General features: G+C 43.1%; 1 protein-coding gene across 3 annotated transcripts; it reads right to left on the bottom strand.

Moving 5' to 3' along the window:
• Positions 1-763: 763 nt before the first annotated feature.
• Positions 764-22944, bottom strand: STX16 (syntaxin 16; the record flags this gene model as incomplete). Of its 3 annotated transcripts, XM_079718428.1 has the most annotated exons (9): positions 764-868; positions 3231-3311; positions 4532-4675; positions 5232-5323; positions 6399-6564; positions 7804-7944; positions 8375-8482; positions 15026-15037; positions 22813-22944. In XM_079718428.1, 9 exons carry the CDS (start codon positions 22942-22944, stop codon positions 764-766), a joined length of 981 nt encoding a protein of 326 aa, XP_079574554.1. The 3 variants fall into 3 exon arrangements, with proteins under 3 accessions (XP_079574554.1, XP_079574553.1, XP_079574555.1); XM_079718427.1 differs by lacking the exon at positions 15026-15037; XM_079718429.1 differs by lacking the exon at positions 15026-15037 and having other exon boundaries at positions 22864-22944.
• Between the last annotated feature and the right edge of the window lie 509 nt (positions 22945-23453).

Here is a 23453-nt window from a genome sequence, read left to right as displayed (position 1 = left end):
AGGCTACTTCAAATCACCAACTTTTAAATTTAGGTGGTTTTGCTTAGTAACCCCTTTTGGTTACAGGAGAACGTGCAGTGCACAAACTTTAGATGAGGAATACTCCATTTACAGTTAATTTAAACTTATAAAGCTGTTTTAACTGGCCCATCTAAATGTGTTAATTAACATCAATGATGGTTTCTTATTTTTCACACTTTGTTACTCTGATCATTAACAGTGATGGAAAAGCTAAATTAAGTTAATGGGGAATATGGATTATAAATTCTTAAAGGACTTCTCAGTTTGTTTTCAACTGGAAAATACATAGAGAAAAATGAAGAGGCATTTTTGCCTTTACTCATAAATTTTTGGTACCAAATTTCTTAAAAACCAGATGGTTTAAAAAAAATTTTTCCAAAAATTATTTTAACATGCTGCTCAGACATGACTGCTAAAAAAAATAGCATATACAGATATAATATATTGAACAGCTTGAGGAGGCCTGTAAACCTTCAACTCGTTTTCTCTGTCTAAAAAAAAATATATTATAACTGAAGAGAGAACTCATCTCTAATCTGCAGCAGTATCCAAGGTCCTTCAAGTGTTGACAGTGAAGGAAAACCAGAAGCCCCTTCCCCTCGCGTGAGCACGACTGTGCGGCGGAGTCCGTGGAAATGCTCGCGGCCCCGACGGGCCTGGGGCCGCACCTCCGCAGGAACCCACGGGCGCCGGGCCCGCGCACCCGGGTCCACGCGGGCCTCACACACCGACCCCACGCTGCTCAGTGCGACTTCACGCCGACGAGGACAACAATGAGGACAACGATGATGACAAATAATATTAAAATCACAAGCATCTTCCGATTCTTCTTTTGATACTGTTCTGCCTACAGAAAGAGGAGGGAAAAAAGGCCGTCATTTTCCCCAAAATCCCAAATCGCGTCTCGCTCATTTCCAGTCCTAGGCCTCTGGCTGCACCCACACACCCGACACCTCTGCCACCGGCTCCATCATCACGATCCCTGCCATCAGCTCCCGCGGGTTCAATCCACACGAGTCCCATGACCCCGGAGCTCCCTATTTACCCAGCTTCGCTAACGCCCGCGCTGGGGACCCGCCATCACGCGGAGGCTGCCGGAGAGGCCGAAGGCTCTGCTTTCAGATCCCTGTGGGCCGCTTCTCCTTACTTCTCCTTCCACTGACCGCAAGGACCCACTCTTTCAACAGAAGCCTCTCGCTTCCGGACACAGTTCTCTGGATGAACGCACAGCTCCTTCACTAAGAAATCGAACACCTGGCTAAAGTTACCACAGTCAGCACGGATGGAACCGAGGGTCCCAAAGAAGCTTGTTTTCTACCTCCTCTGAATTTGGGAATAAGAAGAAATTCAACCTTTGAAGTAGAAACAGGAAAGTTGGCCCTGTGGTGTCAAGCGCAGAAAGAACCCACCGAGCCCAGTTCTGTGCGTCTGATGACACACACGCCCGTGGTGCTGAATGTGACCCACAGAAAGGAGAGGGGAGAAGAGGGTCGTGAGGGTGTCCCTGTCCACGTCGGGGAGAGCACGTCCTGCCCTTCCGTGGACAGCGCTGCTTCACAGTGAAGGTGAAAGCAAGGAGACAGCCTGAGGGCTGTACCTGCTCCGAACGTGCAACCTCCTCGGCCCTGCTTCCCCGTCCCCACCGACCTTCTGACCGGGACGTCTGTTTCCTAAGCGAGCCTGCCCGCCCACCAGGAGCCACTCAGCCACAGGAGGAAACCTCAGCGCAGACAGGTTCACCCGTCTGGAGAGCCCGGCCCGTGTGAAGCAGCTCCCAAGGCTCCATCAGCCTCAGATGAGCTGACCGCCAAGGCAACGGCCAGCCGTGCCTGGAGAAAGAGGACGGCGCGTGCTTAGTTTTCTAATAAGTAACCTGCAACACCACGGAAGCTGACACCAAGTGATATACTTTGAAAGCTCTCAAAATGGTTTATAAAGTAGAACCTTAAAATTTTTAGTTCCCACTAGATTTGTACCCTCCCGCGGAGAAAGCTTTTTCCCTTTATCTGTGTTATATCAAAAAACAAGTTTCACTAGTTTTTATTTAAGAAGCTTCAAAACCGATGCATAATTCAACAGGATATGAAAGGCCGGGCATTACAGAGTGACAAACTAAAGTTAATTTTCACTCTTTTAATACACAAAGCTTGGCAACCGAATGAACCCGATGCTTAAAAAGCCCTCTGCATGCACAAGGCAAGCCTCTTCTTTCTCAGTATATGCTGGAGCGCCATCCCCACCCGCCATGTGGTGACAAAAGCACGTGGAAGAGGCAGCGAAGGGCTCCTGGTCAGACCTATGCAAGGTCTTTCTGTAAACCTGACACTACTGTCAGATACGGCCAGCTCTGCCACAGGAAGTGGCTGGTTTCAGAAAGGTGATAGAGAAGTACATTAGTGAATCGGAAAAGTGACCATTATATACGGCTAGGGTCTCAAAGACATGAGGAAACGGACACAATTTATTTTATTTGTGAAGTATTACATTCCTTTTAAAGAAAACATGCACCCAATTATGTATGAGAGTCACTCAGCAGCGTATGTGTATGTTTCTCATAACTCATTACAAGATTTTTAAGATGTTTTCCATCTATTTTTAACAAATATCGTGAAAACCATTCCTGAAACAGCCACTTTATTATTAGCAAAGGATAAGAGAGCTAATACTCTCACTTCAACAAACTACGCTTTCCTCCAGGTAGGACACAGATATACTGTGGTAATTAAAAGGGAAAATTAGATTTTTATCTCCTCCAGAATGAATCCCCACCAGCAATTTATCAGAAAAGTATCACAACAAAGAGAGGCCTGAGTCAGCAGCAACAAGCAGACAGAATGCTCAACACGTATTTTAACAAATACCCACTCAAATCGATTTCCTAAAACAAGAAGACCTAAACAAGGAATAAAATATTTTCTAAAAGGGAGAAAACCCCAATTCCTTCAGAATTGCCTGTCACAGAAGGGGATTCTCGGCAATTTCAGACCCGCGTGTGAGGTGCACCTGGAATCATTAACCGCAGTAAAACGGCAACAGGGCACATGGTCGGCTCTGAATAAAACGACATGGTGCATTTTTACAGTCCTATCTCGAGCCGACGGCAGACGAGAATGCCGAAGACTGTTATGATGGAAGAGAAGCCTCTCATGAATTCTTGATATCTGATAACAGTTCTTCAAATTCTCAACCACTGAAAGATATGGCATTACCTTGTGAAGCTGTTTCAAGCCATCTTCAGTTTTGATACAGGACTGTTCAACATTATAGTCGATTCTATCAAGGACGGTACCCTGAGTAATAAATGACAGTTACAGACGATCAACAACCACAACTGGGAAAACTGAACTTCAAAAATAAGAGATGCAAATTGCAGACATCATTATCCACAGAATTATCTGTTTTACTTAACTGTGATGTAAAGGTACACACTGCCAGGTCTGGAGTCCATCACCGTGCCATATTAGGCTCTCAGTGGCAGACTGCTGCACTAGTTGCAGTAAAAGTCTAGCTCAGGAGAAAGAGATACTGACAAATTGAGGTTTCTTTTTTGGATTTAGCCACTGCAGGATATGCCATATTCAGACTTACTGGGGCTTTAAAAAATATACGGTTCAGTGGAAATAGGCTCTGAGTGGTGAAGGGCTTGCGTCTGTGCCCGTTTGTTGCTTAAATACTTGGATTCAAGTAAGCAGAGAGGGCCAGTTAAGCCAGGCCTGGTTACGATGAGGTCTGGAGATTGACTATCATGTCTATAAACGTCAGTCACCACGTGGCTCCATGGGTTAGAGCAAACACGGTAAGCTCCAATCCAGATGTAAAATTACACATTCGCCTCAGGGAGAATTTTGTTTTTAATTGTTTAATCTCTTGGTTCAAACAGGAAGAAGGGACACTGGGCTACACAGAAGGACAGGGCTGTGAACGGAGACGTGCTGTGTTAGGAGAGACTACAGCAAGAGCGGCTCCGCGGGAGCCTCGGGAGTAATTAATGTAACTGGATCTTCCACAGCCTCGCCACTCCATTCTGAGGCTGGTTTCAGGGGGATCAGGACCCAGATCCCTGCTGGCAAGATAATAAAATACCCTAATCAGATTGCAACAGCGAACAAACAATTTAATTCTACTCGAGAGCTAGTGGTTCCAGTTGCCATTACACAATAACCTGCCAAAATTAGAAGGGAAACCTTATCTATTGGCAGAATCACTGCTGAGCGTGGGCAGACCCACCAGGCCCTCACCCTGGGGTGCTCCCATGAGCACCCTTGGGGTACAGGCAGAGAATAGGAGAACTGTCACTGACATTTGTTTTTTTATCTAAAAAAAAAGTGTATTAGTATTTTCATGGGGAATGATAGCAGTATATGTATATAATCTGTACACACACGTACATACATTAGGGGAGTAGGTTCAAATCGTTTTCCCGACGAAAAGTGCAGAACCAAGAACGTCCGGAGAAGGACTAGACACTATGGCAGGAAAGCCCGCTGAGGAGGCAGGTAAGCTCACGTACCTGTTCTGCAATCATGGCCCCTAGGTCCCTAAATATCTCGTTTAGGTCGGAAATAGACTGCACGATGCGGCCAACCTCCCGCTCCCGCGCGTCCACCATCAGCGTGTTCTGCCCCGCCAGCGCCAACTGGTCACCCGTGAAACCCTAGCAAGACACAAAGGACGACATGTGTGCGTTAGCCTTCATTGCCCTCAAGAAAGCTACAGTGCACCATTTTACATATAACTGAAAGGAAATAAATTCTGAAACTATTTCTATAAAGCACATAAACCACAGATAAGCACTTATTCTTCCCTAACAGGAAAGATCCAAATTCCCCAAACAAGCGGGCTCTAAAGCACTATCGGCCAAAGCAGGGGACACAGAGAACCCCGCGTTTGCAGCCACCCAAGGGCTAAGGAGCAAAACCACCGGGGAGAAGCCTGCGCACCTCTGGGTTCTTCCCAGGAGTGGGGTGGGCAGACTGCTTTCCGGAAGGTTCTGGAAGGCAGATGACAAGGTCTCCCTGCAGCCTTTGGAAAGGAAGAAACAGTATGGCCCCCATGACCGTTCTTCCGCCGGCTGCAAAAGCCACTTGATGGATGTGCACGTCACGCAGGGCTGATCCATTTGCATCGCATGGAAGTTAAAGGTCCACGAGGAGAAGGAAACAGACCGGAGCGCAAACGCACGGCAGTCAATTCTGCAGCCCCTCACGTACCCGATCATAAAGAGTATTATCGTCTCCATCGTCCATCAGTGGTACTGATGTATCAAAAAAATGCTGGGATCTTTCCTCTCGATTCTTCAGGCCTATCATGGATAGGAATTCACTTTACTTGAATACGTAAACCATCCTGGTTACTGTCCCACCATTAAAGAGGGGAAATCTAAGAGGAAAACTCAACAGTCAAAATGGAGACATTCTTAGCAGCTTTAGAAGAACCCTATCTCACCTCCAACAGAGGTGGGGGGACCGTGAAGGACTACAAACATGCAACAGTAGGTGAGCACTTGGGGTTATCTAAGACAAAAATCACCCCGTAAATGTGTATAATTCACTGGATGCCAAGCGAATGACAAGATGACACAACCATGTGAGAATCTCTAAGAGAAGCAGAAATATTTAATCTAACTGCTGTTAGAAAACATTAAAAAAAAAAAATCAGTGTCTCTCCCTCAAACCATCTCTAGTAGAATTCCAAACGGCCCTAGTCAAACTTTAGAAATAGTAAAATTAAAACACAAATATGCCAGTTGTCAGGAGGAGGGAGAACTAGTTTTGGGGGACCATGAGGGGATACTATTGATTACAATGGCAATGAAGGAAAACCCAGTTTAGAGGGTGATGAGAACGAGGGTGTAGCTGAAGCCTGACTTGGCACTATTGAGGAGGGAAGGGAGCCAGTAAATCACTGTGCCTGGGGAGGAAGCGCTTGTTTAAACTACTCCCAGGAAAGGTGCTGAGACACCCTCTCAAATACTTGTTGTTGTGCAAATATGAAGCTTTAACATGATTACAACTGTTCTCTACCTACTTAGCAGCAGCTCCTCCACCCCTAACCTCTAGAAAGCTACAAGCTTTTAAAATGTGCGAGACTGATTTTCAAATACTTTAAACTTGACATGGCCTATGTTTCTGTTTTGTTCTTTTTTAGATTTGACACCCTGTCGCCGTGGCTTCAACCTGGGCATGGTTTCCCACTGGGGGCGTAAGGGAGCTCCTTTCTGTTCCGTAAGGTGGGAATGTGCTCACAAGCTAACAACGAAAGGCACAGGACAAAATGGAGACTAGTAGCAAAAGAGAAGGGTAAAAACACCAAGCTGTTGCAGGCTCTAACGCCGGAAACCCCATTACTCACGAGGCCCTGCACGGGCGGACACTCACGCTTGAGGTAGCCCGACTGCGCGCGCCGGAAGCTGGCGGACAGCTCCTGCAGAGCCTGTGCCAGGGAGCCCACCACGTTGCGAAGGAGCCGCTCTTCCTGCTCCGAGCAGGCCCTGCGGGCCTGGCTGGGCAGTGCTTGCACTGCACGCTGGCACCTGTGGAAGAGCTGGGAGAACAGGGGGCGCTCACAGCAGGCCGGCAGGTGGGGGGGGGGTGGCCCAAGGTGCCCCTCGGCCTCTTCGCTCACCGGCCAGAGCGAGACACACAGCGCTCTGTCCAGACCGGCCGGCACCGAGAACGGCCAAGAGATCAAAGCTGAACCGGACCTGAACAAATGGTGTGTGTGTGTGCACGCACGTGCGTGTGTGTGTGTGTATGTGTGCGTGGGTGCGTGTGGGTGCGCGCGCGCGTGTGCGTGTATGTGTGCGTGGTGTGTGTGTGCGCGTGTGTGCGTGGTGTGTATGTGTGCGTGTGTGGGGGTGTGTGCACGTGTGTGGGGGTGCGTGTATGTGTGCGCGCGCGTGTGTGTACGTGGGTGCGTGGGTGTGCGCGCGCGTGTATGTGTGCGTGGGTGTGTGCGTGCGCGTGTGTGCGTGTGTGTGTATGTGTACGTGGGTGCGTGGGTATGCGTGTGTATGTGTGTGTGCGTGTGCGCACGCTGTTTGCATCACTTCTTACGGCCTTCTTCTCATTTAGTCCCGACAACCACCCTCAGAGGCAGGTATTATTATCACTCCCATTTTACAGATGAGAACACTGGAGTCCAAGGGATTAAATGAGAATCATGCTATTGTTACATCGCTAAAAGCCAGGATCCAAACACTCCAACACCCGAGGGCTTTTCCCACCCACCACACCGCTTCTCTGTGCATCAGCAACCCAGGAGATTTAAACAAATGAAAAATGTAAGTGCTAGTTTACACACTAGTCACATTATCTTAAAATTATTCAAATTTAACATTTTACAAGAAACATTTCTAGGATGCTGAGTTTCTCTAGGATACTAATATACTCAGTCTGGAGCAATAGCTCTGCATCCTTTCAGTTACAACCACCATTTTTTTTTAACATGAAAAAATTTTGCACACTAGTATACAACAGAACTTACACATCTTAAAACCAAATGATTGAACTCAATAACGTTCTGAATTTAATTTTCGAATCAATCCACAGTAGTATCTACGAACAAATGAAAAACAGTCCCCACTCCTCCAAGGCATGGAGCAGATGCTGCCACCTGGAGCAGCTCAGGGCCTCCTGGAGTCCCTCTGTGAACCTCCGGTCGGGAAGTGGAACTCTGGGACTAATCTGCAATCTGATTTACAGCCCGACCGCATTCCGGCCTTTGAGAGGGGGACAAGGCTGGGAAGCGCAGGCTCCCCCTGCGGGCCCCTCCCGTCCTCACCTGCGTGATCTCTTGGGTGGTTATTTCGATGGCGTGCTCCTGCTCGCTGCTGTCATCCAGGGTGGGTCTGTTTAAGTGCTGGTCATGAAGGCTGGCTAACTCCTTCATCTTCTGTTTAATCCGGCCAACATCGTACTGTATCTAAACAAATGAAATCAAAGAACATCACTGTTGCCTGCCAGGTATCTGTCTGCCTCTGAGACAACTGGCTACACTCACAGTATGGAGCTCAGTCTTCAGCCAACTTGTAGCTGCCTGAGCAACTTTTCATTCAAACAACCAAACATTCAAATAGCACTCCTTCTGGTTACACAGTCCTTCAGTTTATTTCTATAATTCAGGTAGTTAGTACCAAAACCAAAATCACAAGCGTGTGCGCATACATACACACACACACACACAGACACACACACACACACACACCTTTCTTGTGGTATGTGAACAGAATAATCCTAAATCTAACGTACTTCCAGGGACACTCATTTGAGTTGTTATGGCAGGTATCTTAAAATACGTTAATGTCATAATTACCTCAATAAATAAGAGAGTATGAAACTAACATTCAACTTACTTCATCCACTCCATCCACCCATTTAGGAGGCAACCGCTTTGTCACGCCAATTGCTGCTTCTGGGTCTAAGCTAATGCCTGACACCAGAGCCATGCGATCATCAGCAAGCTACAGGGAAACAAAGGGACATTAAAAAAATTATTCAAATTCAATTTAGATAAGCACAGTCTTACTCCCTTTTACTGCTGCCCCCTAAGAAGATTCAGAAATGGAGGAATAAATGCACTTCCCTGTGTCACAAACTTGCTTCTGATACTGCTAGGGTATGGAATGGTTTTCCTGTCTCTTCATGCACCACTTCTTAATTTCCTTGGACATACTTGTGAACATGCATTTGACTTGCTCTGGCTATGGAAACGTAATGAAAAAGTCAACAAGAAAAACCTTAGTACTATACTAGGATGGGATGGCATGAACCTCAGCAATTAATCTGATCAGACAGATGCAAGTTAAAAAAAAATTCTAGGCTGTAAATGGAACTAACACAAAAATGTCACGGTTTACTTACATACACTTAGCTTATTTTGTAAATAGGGCTGATCTAGTTATCTTAGTCACAAGATCATTAACCATGTGTTAAACTGTGCGAAAGAATTGCCTAAAACAGTCAGCAAATTATCCACCATTTGGCAAAAGCAATCCTTAAAATTTCAAGGCACTTTTACACTGTCCTTTCCTTTCTTTGGTTAAATGTCCACGGGCAACATTTTCACTTATTTTGAAACGATCTCAATAGTTCTTGTTTACTTCACCTATATAATACACTGCCTGCCGTAGGAAGCTTTTAAGAATGGGAGGGAAATCATGGGTTCGGCACGCTGAAGCTGCCCTCTGGCCTGGAGGCAGTGAATGCTGAAAGGGTCCCGAGGTACCCTCCGGAGCCCAGCACTTACAAATGCCAGTTTCAAAAGATGCAAATGATGACCAAAAAAGAATGGAAAACAGCACATGAAAGTCCTTTACAGGTAATACTTTGTAAGTTTTCTAAATCACACTGCAGAATTGGGTGAAGAATTTATATTGCTTTTCTCCCCACCCCTGCATTTATCTAAATTTATTGTTTTTCATTCATTCGGCAAATACTTGTTTGCTTTTCTAACAATAAAGGAACAAGGCAAAATGTTTAACATCCTCAGACGAAGGGGGAAGATAAATCACATAAGGAAAAGCTTAAATTAAAAGAATTCTTCAAGTAATAAGCTCTAAATCCCGAGCAGAGAGACTGTAGCAAAATCCCTAAAAGCAAATGAGAGTCTTGCGTCTGCCACCCGTCATGCCTGGGGTGGCGCTGCCCCCACTGGCTCAGGGGACCAGCAGCCCCAGAAGTGCTCTCAGAGCGTCTGAGTCGTGATCAGGGCCAGCACATTCCGCCGCCGCGTGGACCCTGCAGGGCCGGTGTCATTTCAGGTCTTAAATAAATGGTGCGTCATCCCACCTGCACTGTCCGGGGCTCTGCGTCTGTGACATGGTAATTCTCAACCAGAGCCACCTTGTTTGTTCTTAAGAGTTCACTAACAGGAATTTTACATTCTCTTTACTATTTTAATCCTCACAAAAGCTAGGTGAGCTAGGAACTATTATTCCAATCTATAAATGAGGAAATTGAAACTCAGGAAAGTTAACTAGCTTGCCCAAGGTCACAGCGTATTATGTGACAGATTAAAACCTGGATCGGCTACTCCAGAAGCACCGTCCACCCGGATTGGCAGGCACGTGAAACATAACTGTAACTTGCTAAATGCACCAGGACAACAAGCCCTCAGACTTAAACAATAACACCAGACACGGTCCTCGGATCCATTCCCTACCAACTACACCAGGGACTACAGGACAGGCTCTGGCTGAGCACAGAGGCATCCACAAAGCAGCCTCTCTCGAGGACCATCTGCAGATGCAGCCCCGAGGTGCAGACCTCACTCCACACAGAGCTGTGTATTCCTCAAAAGTCCTGCCCCAAAGTCACCAAGAGCTATGCAACTTTGTGGAGGGCACGATGACCAAAACAGAAGGGACAAATCACACAATCAGCACCCAGCGTCTGCCAGCTATACAGCAGGCACTATAGAGTTGCCTGAGAGCAGAACTTGAACTTAAATCTCCAGCTGTTCATACAAAGCAACACCTACGGGTCACAGTTTCTACTACGCCACTTTACCATCTAACCCACTACATTTTACTATTACACCGTATCTCAATAAAGTAATAATAGTAATTTGTTTTATTTAGAGTTTTTAAACTCACGATTTAACATACATTAAACTAAAAAGGATACAGAGATGGTATTTACCTAAGTTTATCTGCACAATAATTAGCATCAACTTCTCTGAAACAAATAAGAAGTTATAAATCACATACGAAAAGTCAGGTGAAGTGGATTCAACTCTTTTTTAAGCAGTACTTGATTTTACACCATAGATGTGTTCCCCCAAAAAATGTATGTAAAAGAGGAGTGTGCGAACACACCCTCTTCAAGTGTCCTAAGGAAGCTTGCTCATCGAGAGATCCCCACGTGAGGGGGACAGATGCTAGCCCATCTAGCTGGCCCTAGCTTTCCCACGTGCTGTATCAGGATGTTGCCAATAAGACAGAAGAGCTGGTTCTTTGAGACTGAAAGCTTTAAACAGGGAAGAATTTGTCCCCTTTATGGTATAATCTGTAGCAATAGTTCATCATGATAAAGAAATGCAGCCTTACTCAGAAGAAACGTGGCATTTATTTTATCAGTAAGGATTTGTAATATATTTCACCGTATGTACTATTATTTTTAAGACTGTTTTGGGAAGGGAAAACCTAATTGAAGATAAATGTCACTTAAAAATGGGAACAAATATGAACTTAAAAAAAATACATCTTAAATGCAAAACAATCACCCTTTCAACTTCAGAAACCTCACTGCCCATCTCAACACGTTTTCTCATTTTTAAGATCCAGAATATGTCAGGTTTCAAGCTGCCATCCAAGTCAGTTCAGACCTTAAAAAGCTGCCAGATTTTTCATTCTCTTTACTTGTCCTTACTCCATTTGGTGTCCCCCTACCAAATAGATGGTGTTGGTCGTTAAAGCTTTTCTTAATGAACTTGTGCTTCTGAAGTAAAAAAAACAACAACAACAAACCTTTCTTACTTTTTAAATAAGAAAATTTTTTTAAATAAAATTGTATTTATGAGGATTAAGAATTCTTGTCTCTTTGATTTGTAACTCTTGTCCTCCAAGAACTATAGGGTGCACGACCACAACCCAGAGTCATCCAGCTCAACTGCATCAATGCAGGAAAATTCCAACGGATGCTCACAATGGCGCACCCAAAGGCTTCTTGTTCAGCTCATCAAAATTATCTTCTGCTCTTGGTCCACTTTAGACATTGACAACTGTCCCTTTAAAGAGTACCAGACAGTATGGAAGAGTGCTTGATCTATGGACAGAACACACACACACACACACACACACACACACACACACACACACACGAGCACAGTCTTGTAAATCTTGCTGTCCCAAATATACAGCCTTCCTCCTCTTAGCGAACCCTGCTTTTACGAGAAGGCTGATTTGGCGTACTGTAAGATTAAGGAAATGGCAGGGCCCCTGCAGGGACTAGAAAAGTCAAACACAGCCCCTCCCACCCCCCCGCCACACACCCATGTAAAAAAACACACCAAGTTCAGCCATAATGCCCTGGTAATAAGAACCAGTACTGACAATTCTGGACTTTTTAAATGTTCTGTGGCAACGAACATTTAAAAAGTCCAGAAGGGACCTTGACAATTACAGCTTGGCAGCTCTGGTTTCCACCTGAGACAGTGTGGGAGTGTGTATGATGCAGTCAGACCACAAGCATAACTCACTGGGCTCGGAAGGCTAATAGACAATTAGGCTGAAGAAATCTCAGTTCTTTGAGGGAGTGAATAAGCATGTTGTAGAAAAGAGAATCAGGGGCTGTCAGCCCTACAGTTTTGTTTTTTTAAAATCTGTGATAGTTTTAAAAGTGTTTACTTTCTCTGATTATGAAACAATAAATGTTCAAAATTGACACTTCTTTAAATGTGCAAAAAATATAGAAATTTAAAAAATCTGACAATCACACTACCCAGATACAATGTTACTAGTTTCACTGATTTTCCTTTTTTTCTCAACTCTTATATACATCCTAAAAAAAAAAAAAAAAGTAGGAAGCAACAATTACCTGCACTCTGTTGGTACTGGACCCCCATTGACTTGGTCATTTTAGTCCCAACAACACAAGTGCAGAGGGGACTGCTCCCTGTTCTACAAATACAGACACCGAGGGGCTCACAGACTTTCCTTCTCAATGCTGCCCTCAGCAGGGGGACCAGTGAGCCAGCCTGTGGCCCCCACGTCCCCGCTACTTCACCCTGCCCTTCCCAGGCTATACGGTTTGGGAGCCTGATTTTACATCTTGTAATTTTTTAATAGTTCCTCCTATGAATTTTAAAGCCCAACAACTTGGGAGATGACTTTGTCCCAGGCAGCGAGCAGATGAGAGCAGAGAGCAGAGGACAGGGCCGTGCACCGGGAAAGAGCGTGAACGGTGGGCGGGCTTTCTCCCTGGGCACACCTCACTCAGTATTCCTGGAGGAGAACACAGCCCGCTATCCCCAGGGTGCAGCAGATTTTCGAGTTGGTCTGAGTAGGAGAAACGACAAACCAATGTGGACACACTGCAGGAGGCCACCCGTGACGCAGTCAGGACAGTGTGCTCAGGCCTCACCTACCCAGGGCTGGGCTTCCATCTGACCCACGCCAGGATCGAGTCGAAGCCCTACCGCAGCCTTGGCAAGGTGAGGCTCTGGACACCGTTCCTAACACGGCCCCAGCTCCTCGGTCAGCGCCGGGCACTTCGTGGTAATAAATATGCAATTATAATTAGCTGCATGAGTCAACAATAAATGGAATGAATGAATGAAGTAAATGAAAGACAGGTCATATACAATTCTCTTCACTGATACAATGGTTCTGGACCAAGGACAAGAAGGGGAAGTGAGTGGCTCGGGTGGCCGAAGGGCCACGTGGCCCCGGAATGGAAAGGCTTGGAGCCCGGAGGGCCTCTTGGCATGTGAGGTGCGTGTGGCTGGGAAGGGGCTCTCCACTCGGGGTCTCTGCTAGAGATCGTGGCAGAGAGCACTTCTGCGGGGGGAGCCAGTGTCTGGAACTTGCTGCCTGAAGAGGAAGTAGGAGAGACTGGAAATAGGTTCAGACGGCGGAGCCCTCAGGAAAGACAACCCTTGACAGGCCCGGCGGGAGAAGTGTTCAAACTTAAGCTGTTCTGCTGTTTGTTTTTTCCCCACGGCCCACTTCCTTTTTGGGGCCACAAGTCCCGCATTTCCAAACCGTTCAGTAAGCGGTAGCATCCATTCTTAGATGGATGGGTTTGGTTTTAAATACTAATTGTTTTTTAATGACTCAAGTAATAAATAGATCCAACCTACGGAAAGGGTTTGCAACAGAAAGGCAGTTTCCCTTCCATCCCAGACTTTTCCTGGAAGGTATCCACTGTTAATAGTTTCTTCTGTCTCTTTTCAGAAATCTAAGTACACACAAGCCCGAATGTTAGTTATTTTTCTTAAAAAAATAAAATAATTTTTTTTTTTTTTAAAGAGTAGGAATCGCGGTGTCCAGTGTCTTGCATCAGGCTTCTCCCCACTTGGCCATGTGTCTGGGAGCTCATTCCCTGCAGCCCTCAGAGACAGACTGCACTCTTTTTAACAGGTACAGTACAGGGAATGAGAGTTGCTATATAATTTATTTAATCAGTTCTCCACGAAGGATCTTTAGGTGGTTTCCCATCTGTTGTTATGATCAACTAGTAAGGGACCCATTGGTCTTGAAGACAGTGGCCCTAACCCCACCTCACTGTTCATACTTCTAAATTAAAACAAAAACCAATGACACCCTCCCACCCCCAATTTTAAAAGGACTCTTTTAAACAGGTCTACCTTTAGGAAAAATATTTTCATCCCCTTCATGGCTGAAAAGATAATAGAAACACTAAACCAACAATCACAGTTCAATCCCCTTTTTCCTCAACGCTTTTATTCACATGACTAGAATAAAGTGCTGTGAACACATACCCACTCCATCTTCTGGGAGAATTGCTAATAAGTGATGAAAAGGCCAAAATCGTGCTGCTAGGAAGGGGGCCACGTAATGATTAGTCAGTCAGCACCACCGGAGGGTCACTCGCTCGGGGCCAGTGACACCTCAGCAGACATCTCAACAGGTCTGGTGGCTCCAGGTCCTGCTTCCTTAGGGCTTTTGCCAGACATCACGTCCTTCTACACCTCTGAGCAACCTCACTGCACAGTCTCAGGAATCAAGGGAGCTGCACGCATAATCCTAAAAACAATCTGGCTTATTTTAAGTGCAAGAAATTTTACTGCTTCCAAAGTTGAGACACTTTCCCTACAGTAGTAAATAATGTTCCTAAGCCCTTCTCTAAATCATCAATTCACCTGGTGTGAAAATACATTAAATAAATCCTAAGTATTAAATTGTAAAACACGACAATGAGAAGTAATCAAAACAAATGCTAAAATATGTGTACACTCTTAGCATTTTACATATGACCAAAGATTTCAGAAAAACAGGCATAATTTTATAAACTAACATACAAAAATAGTCAAAACACAATACCTCATCCAGCTCCTGAGAGATATGTTGTTCCCATCAGCCCATCCAGTTAGGGATAGCAAAAAAAAAAGAAGGATGGGGACAGACAGACAGATAAGGGATGGTCAGTTGAGAAGACACTGAGATTTTACACAACTGTAAAGTTGACTAAAAATAAAGATTCACTAACCAAAGCATTTAAAAAAATCTCCCCCTTCTGATTCTTTTTTTTTTTTTTTAGAGCTACATCAATATTTATCTTATTGTTTCTTATTTTTATTTACCATGATTGTTGTTTTGGTAAATGAGATAGGATACAAACAATAAATAGTTGTAAAAATTAAAATACAATAGAAACAAATAAAACACACTTGCTTTAGTTTCAATAAAATATAATGGTATTGTTTCATAAATATCAAATATCATACACAAGATTCTAAATTTCCCTGAGGAAGAGAAAATCAAGAGAGCAAAGCTAAAATGTAATTTTACCATGTCAAATAAATGTAAATTTTAACATGTAAATCAGCCCTGCAAATGCAGCAAAATTAGAAAGTGAAAAACCCCAAAAATTGTCTATGGCCGAATTCAGATAATATTTGAGTGACCACATATGTAAGGGCTCTACAAATTAAATCCCGAAGACACGGCTTTCTCCGTGGTAATAAGCAAGCCGAGAAACCACTCTTCCCCGGAGAGAGACACAGGTGGTAAAAGAAAAGAAAAACTCTTCCCATTTGCTTGGCATGCATTATTATTAGTCTAGAAGGCACACAGTTATTTATTAGGCTATTATAAAGGAAAGTAAAACAAAACAAAAGGTAAGGAGAGGGTTTTTTTTGTTGTTGTTGTTGTTTTGTTTTTTAAAGGGAGAGTAGAAAGGAAGCAGCACCGGCAGGCAGAAGATTAAGTTTCAATTTAAAACCAAAGGTTCTTTTTCGATCAAAGTGGAACTCTATCTTCTGAACAGACATTTACTAATGACAGATAATCTGAACAACTAGTTTTCATTTTTTTTTTTTTACAGTATTGATCACTGAAATAATTAGTGGTGAATTTCAATAATCAACTGTTGATTTTTTTTTATGCTGAGCAGTCAATTTAGAAAATAAAAAAACATAACTTCCTTCTTTAAAAATTAATAGTGCAAATGAAACTGGTCTATCAGGGCCAAAATATTATTAAACAATGACAGCAATAACAGTGTAAGCATACAACATTCCTCCATGTAAAAATTCAATCAGCTGACATTATAGAAAGCTGAAAGTCCTCTTCATTCCTTCTACACTTTGCCATGAGAGTAAGAGAACTATATCTCTATGCACACCCTGCCATAACAGTAGTACTACAAGATATTAATAGAGGAGATAGTGTCAAATGGAAATCTGATTTAATTACCTTTTACTTTAAAAAGAAAACCTCTTTATTTTTTAAAAGCTTAACATTTTCAGCAAGAAAGCACTGAAGTGGTTTTAATAATAAAACAAGACACAAGGCAAAACCCCTAATTCAGTATCTCAGTCTGCACATCTGCCTGTTCTGCAGTGGCTCCTTGGCATCCAATCTTTGGATAAAGCATTACTGCAAACCCTGGTTAAGATCTCTGCTGCACAGGAGCCTGGCCTCTTGGATTATCAACCAAGCACACACCCTGATCTTTTGGTTTCTACAATTATTAGTTGACAAGAGGTGAAATCAGAAACATGGGCTAGATGCGACTCTTTTTTTTTTTTTTTTAACAAATAGGAAAATCAAGCTTCAGAATATATAAATCCATTTCCCCAAAGTCACAGGGCTGAGATGGGGACAGACCCAGGTGTTCAGGCCTCTTTCCACCCCACCTTCCAGTCTCTCTAATTTTATGAACAATTCAGGGAGTTACTAGTGGTGGGCAGCTACTACCATACCACACTGGGAATTAAATTCAGGAGGTCATCTTTCTGAAGAGCATCATCCCCTCCCATTTTGCTACTTAAAAACAGAAGGCCTTTCAAAACTCCCCCTGCCACCAATTTACCAGAAAATTTTGTCAAGACCTGAATTAAAACATTTAGAATTACCATCAGGAAAACCCAAAATATAGCCAAATGAAAACATGGTACTACACATCATCACCTTCTAAATCTTTATAACATCTACATCTAGGTTTGTGACCTGCCAATGGCATACAATCAAGCAAATATCGAAAACTCCAAGTAGCATGTGGAATTTATTGTCTAAAGAACTTTCTACATAAAACTGAAAAATAAGTGGAAACCCATCTGTGTTTACTCAGGAAGTCTGGAAAAGTTGAGCAAAATGAGTTGGAAATACAGGTCTATGCTATAGTGATATTTACTTTATTTCCGTTACTACCAAAGTAAAAGTTTGCTTCACTTTTATCCAACAAAGTACCCTTATTCTCAAGTAAGCCTCTCTGCTCAAATGGAATCTTTAGAAGCAGAAAAGCAAATAGATCTAAAGAGAAATATACAATGATTTCATACTTGGATTCTAAAGACAGAGAACTAACTTTCCAACAGACTCAGCATGGACTAAAACATAGAACTTTCAATATGCAAGTCAAGATGGACTTGCGTGGTTGTAAAATGAGATAAAGATGCAATCCCATCGTAAGAAAAAAAAGATTTTTTTTAAATGGGTTCTTCCATTCTCCGGGACCTGCAGCACAAGTCCGGGAAAAGCAGGCAGCACTTCTGTGGCCCAGCAGGTAATACAGGGCTCCGGGCCAGGTCTGCCTGAGTTCCCATTCCAGTTCCCTGGCTCACTAGGTGGGCAATACTGAGCAAGTTTCCTAACTCCTCTAAGCCTCAGTTTCCAGATCTGTATCATGAGAAAACAACACCACCTATTTGATGGAGCTCTGTGAGGATGAAGTAGGGTTACACATGGAGAGGGCTAAGCCCAGTGCCAGGCACGTAGTAAGCTCTCAATAAATCTTGGCTAATATTACAGTCAAGACTGAAGAAGGACCTCAGTTTTCTTAAAACCACAGTTAATCCTCAGTTGTTTTTTTTCCCCCCAAAGCACACCATGTTTTATTAAAAATAATGTGCTACTTTCAAACTAATCTAAGACCAATTAACTCTAGCTTCCATTTATAGATAGTGCATTATTCTGAAACAGAGAATAGATTAAGCAGTAAACACTAACAAAGTAGCTCAAATCCCTCTATAAGATCTGTTTCAGGAGACCAAAGGAAATCACACAAGTCACACATCACCTCATCAGATCAGAACAGCAACTCAACATCTACTTATCATTCATTCAAGACTTTACATGTTTTTTTGAATGATTATTTAATGCTGTAAATTCATTCTAGCTCCTTAAAGCTAAGCTGCCTGTAACTGCCTGAATGAGGTGCTGCCTTAAAACCTGCACTTGGCAGACAGAATGTTAAAGCTTCTTCTCCACAGTATTGGAGCTACTTTTGAGAATTTTTGAGGTAACATCGGGCTGATGGGCAGGGCAATGCTGTTGACTGTGATTTCCTCCTTTTCAAGTTAAAGCTAAGGCAGCAAGCCTTGGTCAGGAGAAACAATGTATTAAAACAGAATCTGAGAAAGCACTGCTGAATCCACAGGGCCACTAGAAATCACCTAACTCAAACCCTCCATTTACAATTAAGGCAAAAGATGTCTGAAGAGATTAAAAGCTTGCAGGAAGACCTACATTCTGCATCAGCCACAGAGTGAGACTTAGCCCTAAATTCCCAGGTTTAAACGCCAGGGCTCTTCCCTTTATTTCACACTGCCCTGAGGCATAACCGTGATGGGGCATCCAAAACTGAGGCCAAAACAGAATGAATGGGAAATGCCAACAGCTGCATCTTGCTGACAGTCTAAAAATTAAACCCCTGGTCTATTTTTAACAATTAGTTTTACTAATATCAACACAACCGAGAACACAATTAAGTAGAATTTTGTTCAGTTCTGGGTGCTGAACTTTAAAAAGCACACAGAAAAACTAGACTTCATTCATAGGCAAGAAAACTTAACCTCCCTGCCTGAGCCGGGACTGCTGAGCTAGAGAAAGCTCCGGGGCACCAGCAAGCTGCAGGGTTATCTCTCCTGCAGGAGAAGGAAGAGGCTTCCTGTGTCAGAGACCCGGGGGCCAGAAGCAGAGCTAGGATCACAGGATGCAAGACACAGACAGAGATGGGGTTAATAGAGGCAAGGACTTTTTTCGCAGTGAAAGAGGTAGGGGTGACGGCTGCTGGAATTTCCTATCCCCATCACATAATGCGGTCAAGGAAGGCAGGCAGAGGGGTTATCACAGAGGGGATGTTGGGTCAAACGACCTTTAGGTCCCTTCTGGCCCTTGGGACGTTTTGTTTGTTTTGTCACCGCACATCCTCCTTAAATTCCTGCTTAGCTGTGACATATCTGCCTGAATGCGGCACAAACCTGTCATATGCGTGTATAGGTACACACACTAACCCCACCACCACCAACCACCAACTTCTACTTTTTTCCTCCAACTAGGATGCAAAAAAATGCCTGTTTAAATTTTTTGAATGATATGGCTTTATGTGCCCTTTGTTTTGAGGTGTGTAATACACACACGCACGCACAAACACCACTTTACAATCAATTTCCACAGCTTTCACCTAAAATAAGGATGTGCAAATTCAGATTTAAAACTAAAAAAAAAAAAATATTTCAGATGTGATTTATTTCTAATTGTGAGATAATTTGCACACCCCAAAATCAAGGTCTACAGCTTTTTCTTCTAACTAGGAAGTAGAAATTTCAGTTTATGATTTTTTAATTAAGTTACACTCTAGAATTTAGTTACTTCCTTTTTTAATTACCTGAGTTTTAGATAAATATATACAAATTGGCTTTTAATTGTTTTACTTGTGTTTTTAACATGCCAGGTATTTGTTAAGTTTTTATTTATGATTTTTCATAGAGAAAACTATGTAAAATGGCATAGCCTCCCCCCACATATTCATCAGTAGACTTAACAATTAGTAACACTCTGCCTTATTTGTTTCCTTTATGGGGGGGGGTTAAGTATATAAACTAGGTGATGTCTTGACATTTCAATACTAAACATTTCAGTAGACCCCTCTAATAAAGCTAACAAACTTATTTAATTAGTTTAATTAATAATTTCTTAATACCACCTAAAACCCAGTCCATATTCAAATTTTATAGCATTAATTTTGTTTGATTTGCTACATGATTTTGAAATTTACAACTCAGAAATGAGGTTTAAAAATTTTTATGAGCTAGATATGCAGTGAAAAGTATTACATCAGTTATTTAATAAAGTTTTAAAAATTGTGTTAGACATAGTTTTCCCCAAAATGTTTATAACATTTTTCCAACTTCCAGAAAAATTGAAAATATTGTACCCTCTATGTAGTCATGCTAACATCTTGACATATTTAATTTTGTGTGTCTGTGTGTGTGTGTAGAAACGGTTTCTGTAGAATCAACTGTAAGCAAGCTGAAAATATAATAATTCACCCCTAAACACTTCGGAAATTTATGACATGCCATGTTTTTTAATGCACACAATTAAAATATATAAATGTGTGACTTCTATTTAATTCTAACTTAGGCAAACCATCTTTGTTTAATTGCAAAAATCTATTTTTTACATAGTCTTAATTGACTACAAGGATCTTTTAAATGATCTAATTGCTCATAATGATCTGAAAAAGATTTAAAATAGTCAAACCAATATATGTAACATTTTAAATGGTATAATATGTAAAAAATACTTTTTAGTGCTCTGACTTAGGCATGTATTTTTAGTCTGACTTAGAAATCTGTTTTCAAGAAAATGTCTGAATTAGCTAAATATACCTGTACATTTTCTGACATATCTATTTTTCCAAATTGTACAGTTTAGCTATATATTTTTAAATATCTGACTTAGTTTATATATATATTTAATATTGCCTAACATCGAAAACCATTTTAAAAATAGATTTGACTTAGAGATGCACTTTTAAAAAGCTGCCTATCCCAGACACCAGGTTTTTAAACCGTCTGACCAAATGATTAAAAAAAAAAAAAGTCTCATGTTATCCTACGGTTCAGTGTATTCTGAACCTTAAATGATTAAAAATTTTAAAGCAAACATTATGTTTTAAAATCAGTTAAAGACTGATACCTTAGAAAATATTAACGGGAGTTTTAGTTCTGTTTTTTTCTCCCCACGAGGTAGCATAAAATCAAGTCATTTAAGGAACATGCAATTTTTACATCTTATTTAGCAAAACTAAAGTTCCATGGAGGATTTTTTTTTTTTTTTCACTCACTTCTACTCTCTATTTCTTGGCTTATTTCAGAACATTCTTTTCAAAATTAGCGCTGGAATTAGCCCGTTCCCATTTTGCACTTACTTCAGTATAATACGACTTCTTTCAGTTTACAAACGTAAAAAACCTTCAAATTCTTAAGTAAATGAAAAGCTAAACACACTCTGTCCCTCTGTTTTCTATGCTTTTTGACCTAAGTTTACCGTGATTTTATTCCTAAAACTGCTCACACAGTTTACAATATCTTTTCTATATAAGCAAGCTGGCCAAATACATTTTCCTCTTGTGATTTACAAAAAGGAAAAACTGTCTTTGTAGACTGTCTGTCAATAATCAAGACAGATGGCCTGATTTTTGTGACGCATTTAGATCAAGTCATAAAGAAAAAATGTAAAGGGAATACAGTCCCTAACAGGTGAAATAAATGTGAGATTCCCCAAACTGTGTATGTCAAGTATAACCCCCAAGAACTTGGTCTTGGGGTGACTTTACTCTCTCCTCATCCAATGCTGCTTCTATTCAAACCCAGCCCGTCTACAGCAAGGACCCCCACCCCCACCACCACTACAAACTAGTTTCATAACTTCACTTTTCCATTTAGGCTACCACAGAGCTCATCTTCATCCTCCTGTTTAGATCATGCACACACACCCCCTTATTCAACAGAGCAGGAAACTGAGGCTCAGGAAGAGAAAGGAGCCCCTTAAACAAAACAGAAAAGCAATAGCAAGCAATCTTTCCAGGGCCTCCCAGTAAAAGATTCTACTGCTGGGCTAAAGAAAGTTTCAGGTTAATTAAATCAAAAACCGTGGGCTATTCGGGGGGTTGATTTTCACATACACACCATGTTTTTTTTTTTTTTTAAAGTTCGAATGGAGGGAAAAGCTTAATTTCCTGTCTGGGAAATGGAAAACGAAGCAGCTAGCACCTTACAGCCTCACAAACGAGAGCCCCCAGGAAAAACAGCGAAGCAATTATTCACAGGGAACACGAAACACAGAGGGCTGCGAGGCCATTAAAAGCAAACGGACGAAAAAAACCCCAAACAACTCCTTCCTCTTTGGGGGAAGGGCATCGTGCATTTGCAAGGATTTGGGTCTGCGAGCCTGCAACCCGACCAGCAGAACCGAAGTGAGGCTCAGTCTGCGGGGGCGGAGTGGGGGAGGGGAGCTTAAAACAAAACGGAACGAAAAGGCTTCAGAAAGGCCCAAAGCTTCCAAACCTTAGTGCTAAAACATATGTAAATTAGAGGCTGCGGGTCGCGCAGGGACGGCCGGGGGGAGGCGGGAGTGGGGTGGGGGGGACTGGGAGGGATGCGGAAGTGAGGAGAGTGCAAGGCAGAGGTGGAGCAGGGGCCTAGCACTGGTTCTTCCCAGCCAGGGTGATCGATGCTCTCGGACCCCAGCCAAGAGACCCTGCACTTCCGTACTAGTCTTATCTTCTTTTTTAAACAGACAGACAGACAGAGACAGACAAACAGGCAGAGCCGCAGTGCACACGGTGCGTGTGTCGGAGAGGCCGCCGGGAGACTCACCGCAGCAATACTACGTGAATGCAGAGGGCTGCAGGTGGTGTGACTACTCACTTGCTCGGCTAACAGCTGCCGGTTTTGGATGGAATTATTCCGCAACAACAAGAAAGCGTCCGTTAAACGCCTGGTGGCCATGTCTCACCCTTTGTGACACCCCGCTCAGGGGCCCCCCGCCCACTTCGAGTCCAGATTTATTCACTTTCTTTCTCTTGGCGTGGCCTAGTCTAGCCCACCCTTCACAGGAGCTTCTCTTGACAAGGCCTCAGGCCTTCAGCCGAGCAGCCGCTGCTCTGCGCTTCGTCTAAGCCCAAAGACCCCTCCCCAAATAACCACCTAGGCTTTCCGATTGTCTGACTCCCCCTACCCAAGACCTGCCTTCGATCTCTAAGCACTTAAATCCCCCCAATCCTTGCGTTGCTAGCCAACTTCCCAGAGACCCCCTCCCCAATCCAACCTTGGATCTACAAGCGTCTAACTCGCCAATCCGGCTCTGGACTGGGAGGCCCTGAAGCCCCCTACCACATTAGTCTCTGACACCCCCTAGGGCCTTAGCCGGCTCTAACTTGGCTCACAGGCGTGTTGGCCGGGCACTCAGGCCTGTCTCCGGCTCAGTTTCCCCACCAGAGGCTTGGGAGGCCTGCTTG

Source organism: Hyperoodon ampullatus, assembly GCF_949752795.1.
Source record: "Hyperoodon ampullatus genome assembly, chromosome: 14".
In the NCBI taxonomy this organism is placed as follows: domain Eukaryota; kingdom Metazoa; phylum Chordata; class Mammalia; order Artiodactyla; family Ziphiidae; genus Hyperoodon; species Hyperoodon ampullatus.
Note: the sequence above shows the minus strand (reverse complement) of the source record. Positions and strands in the feature narration are given on the sequence as shown.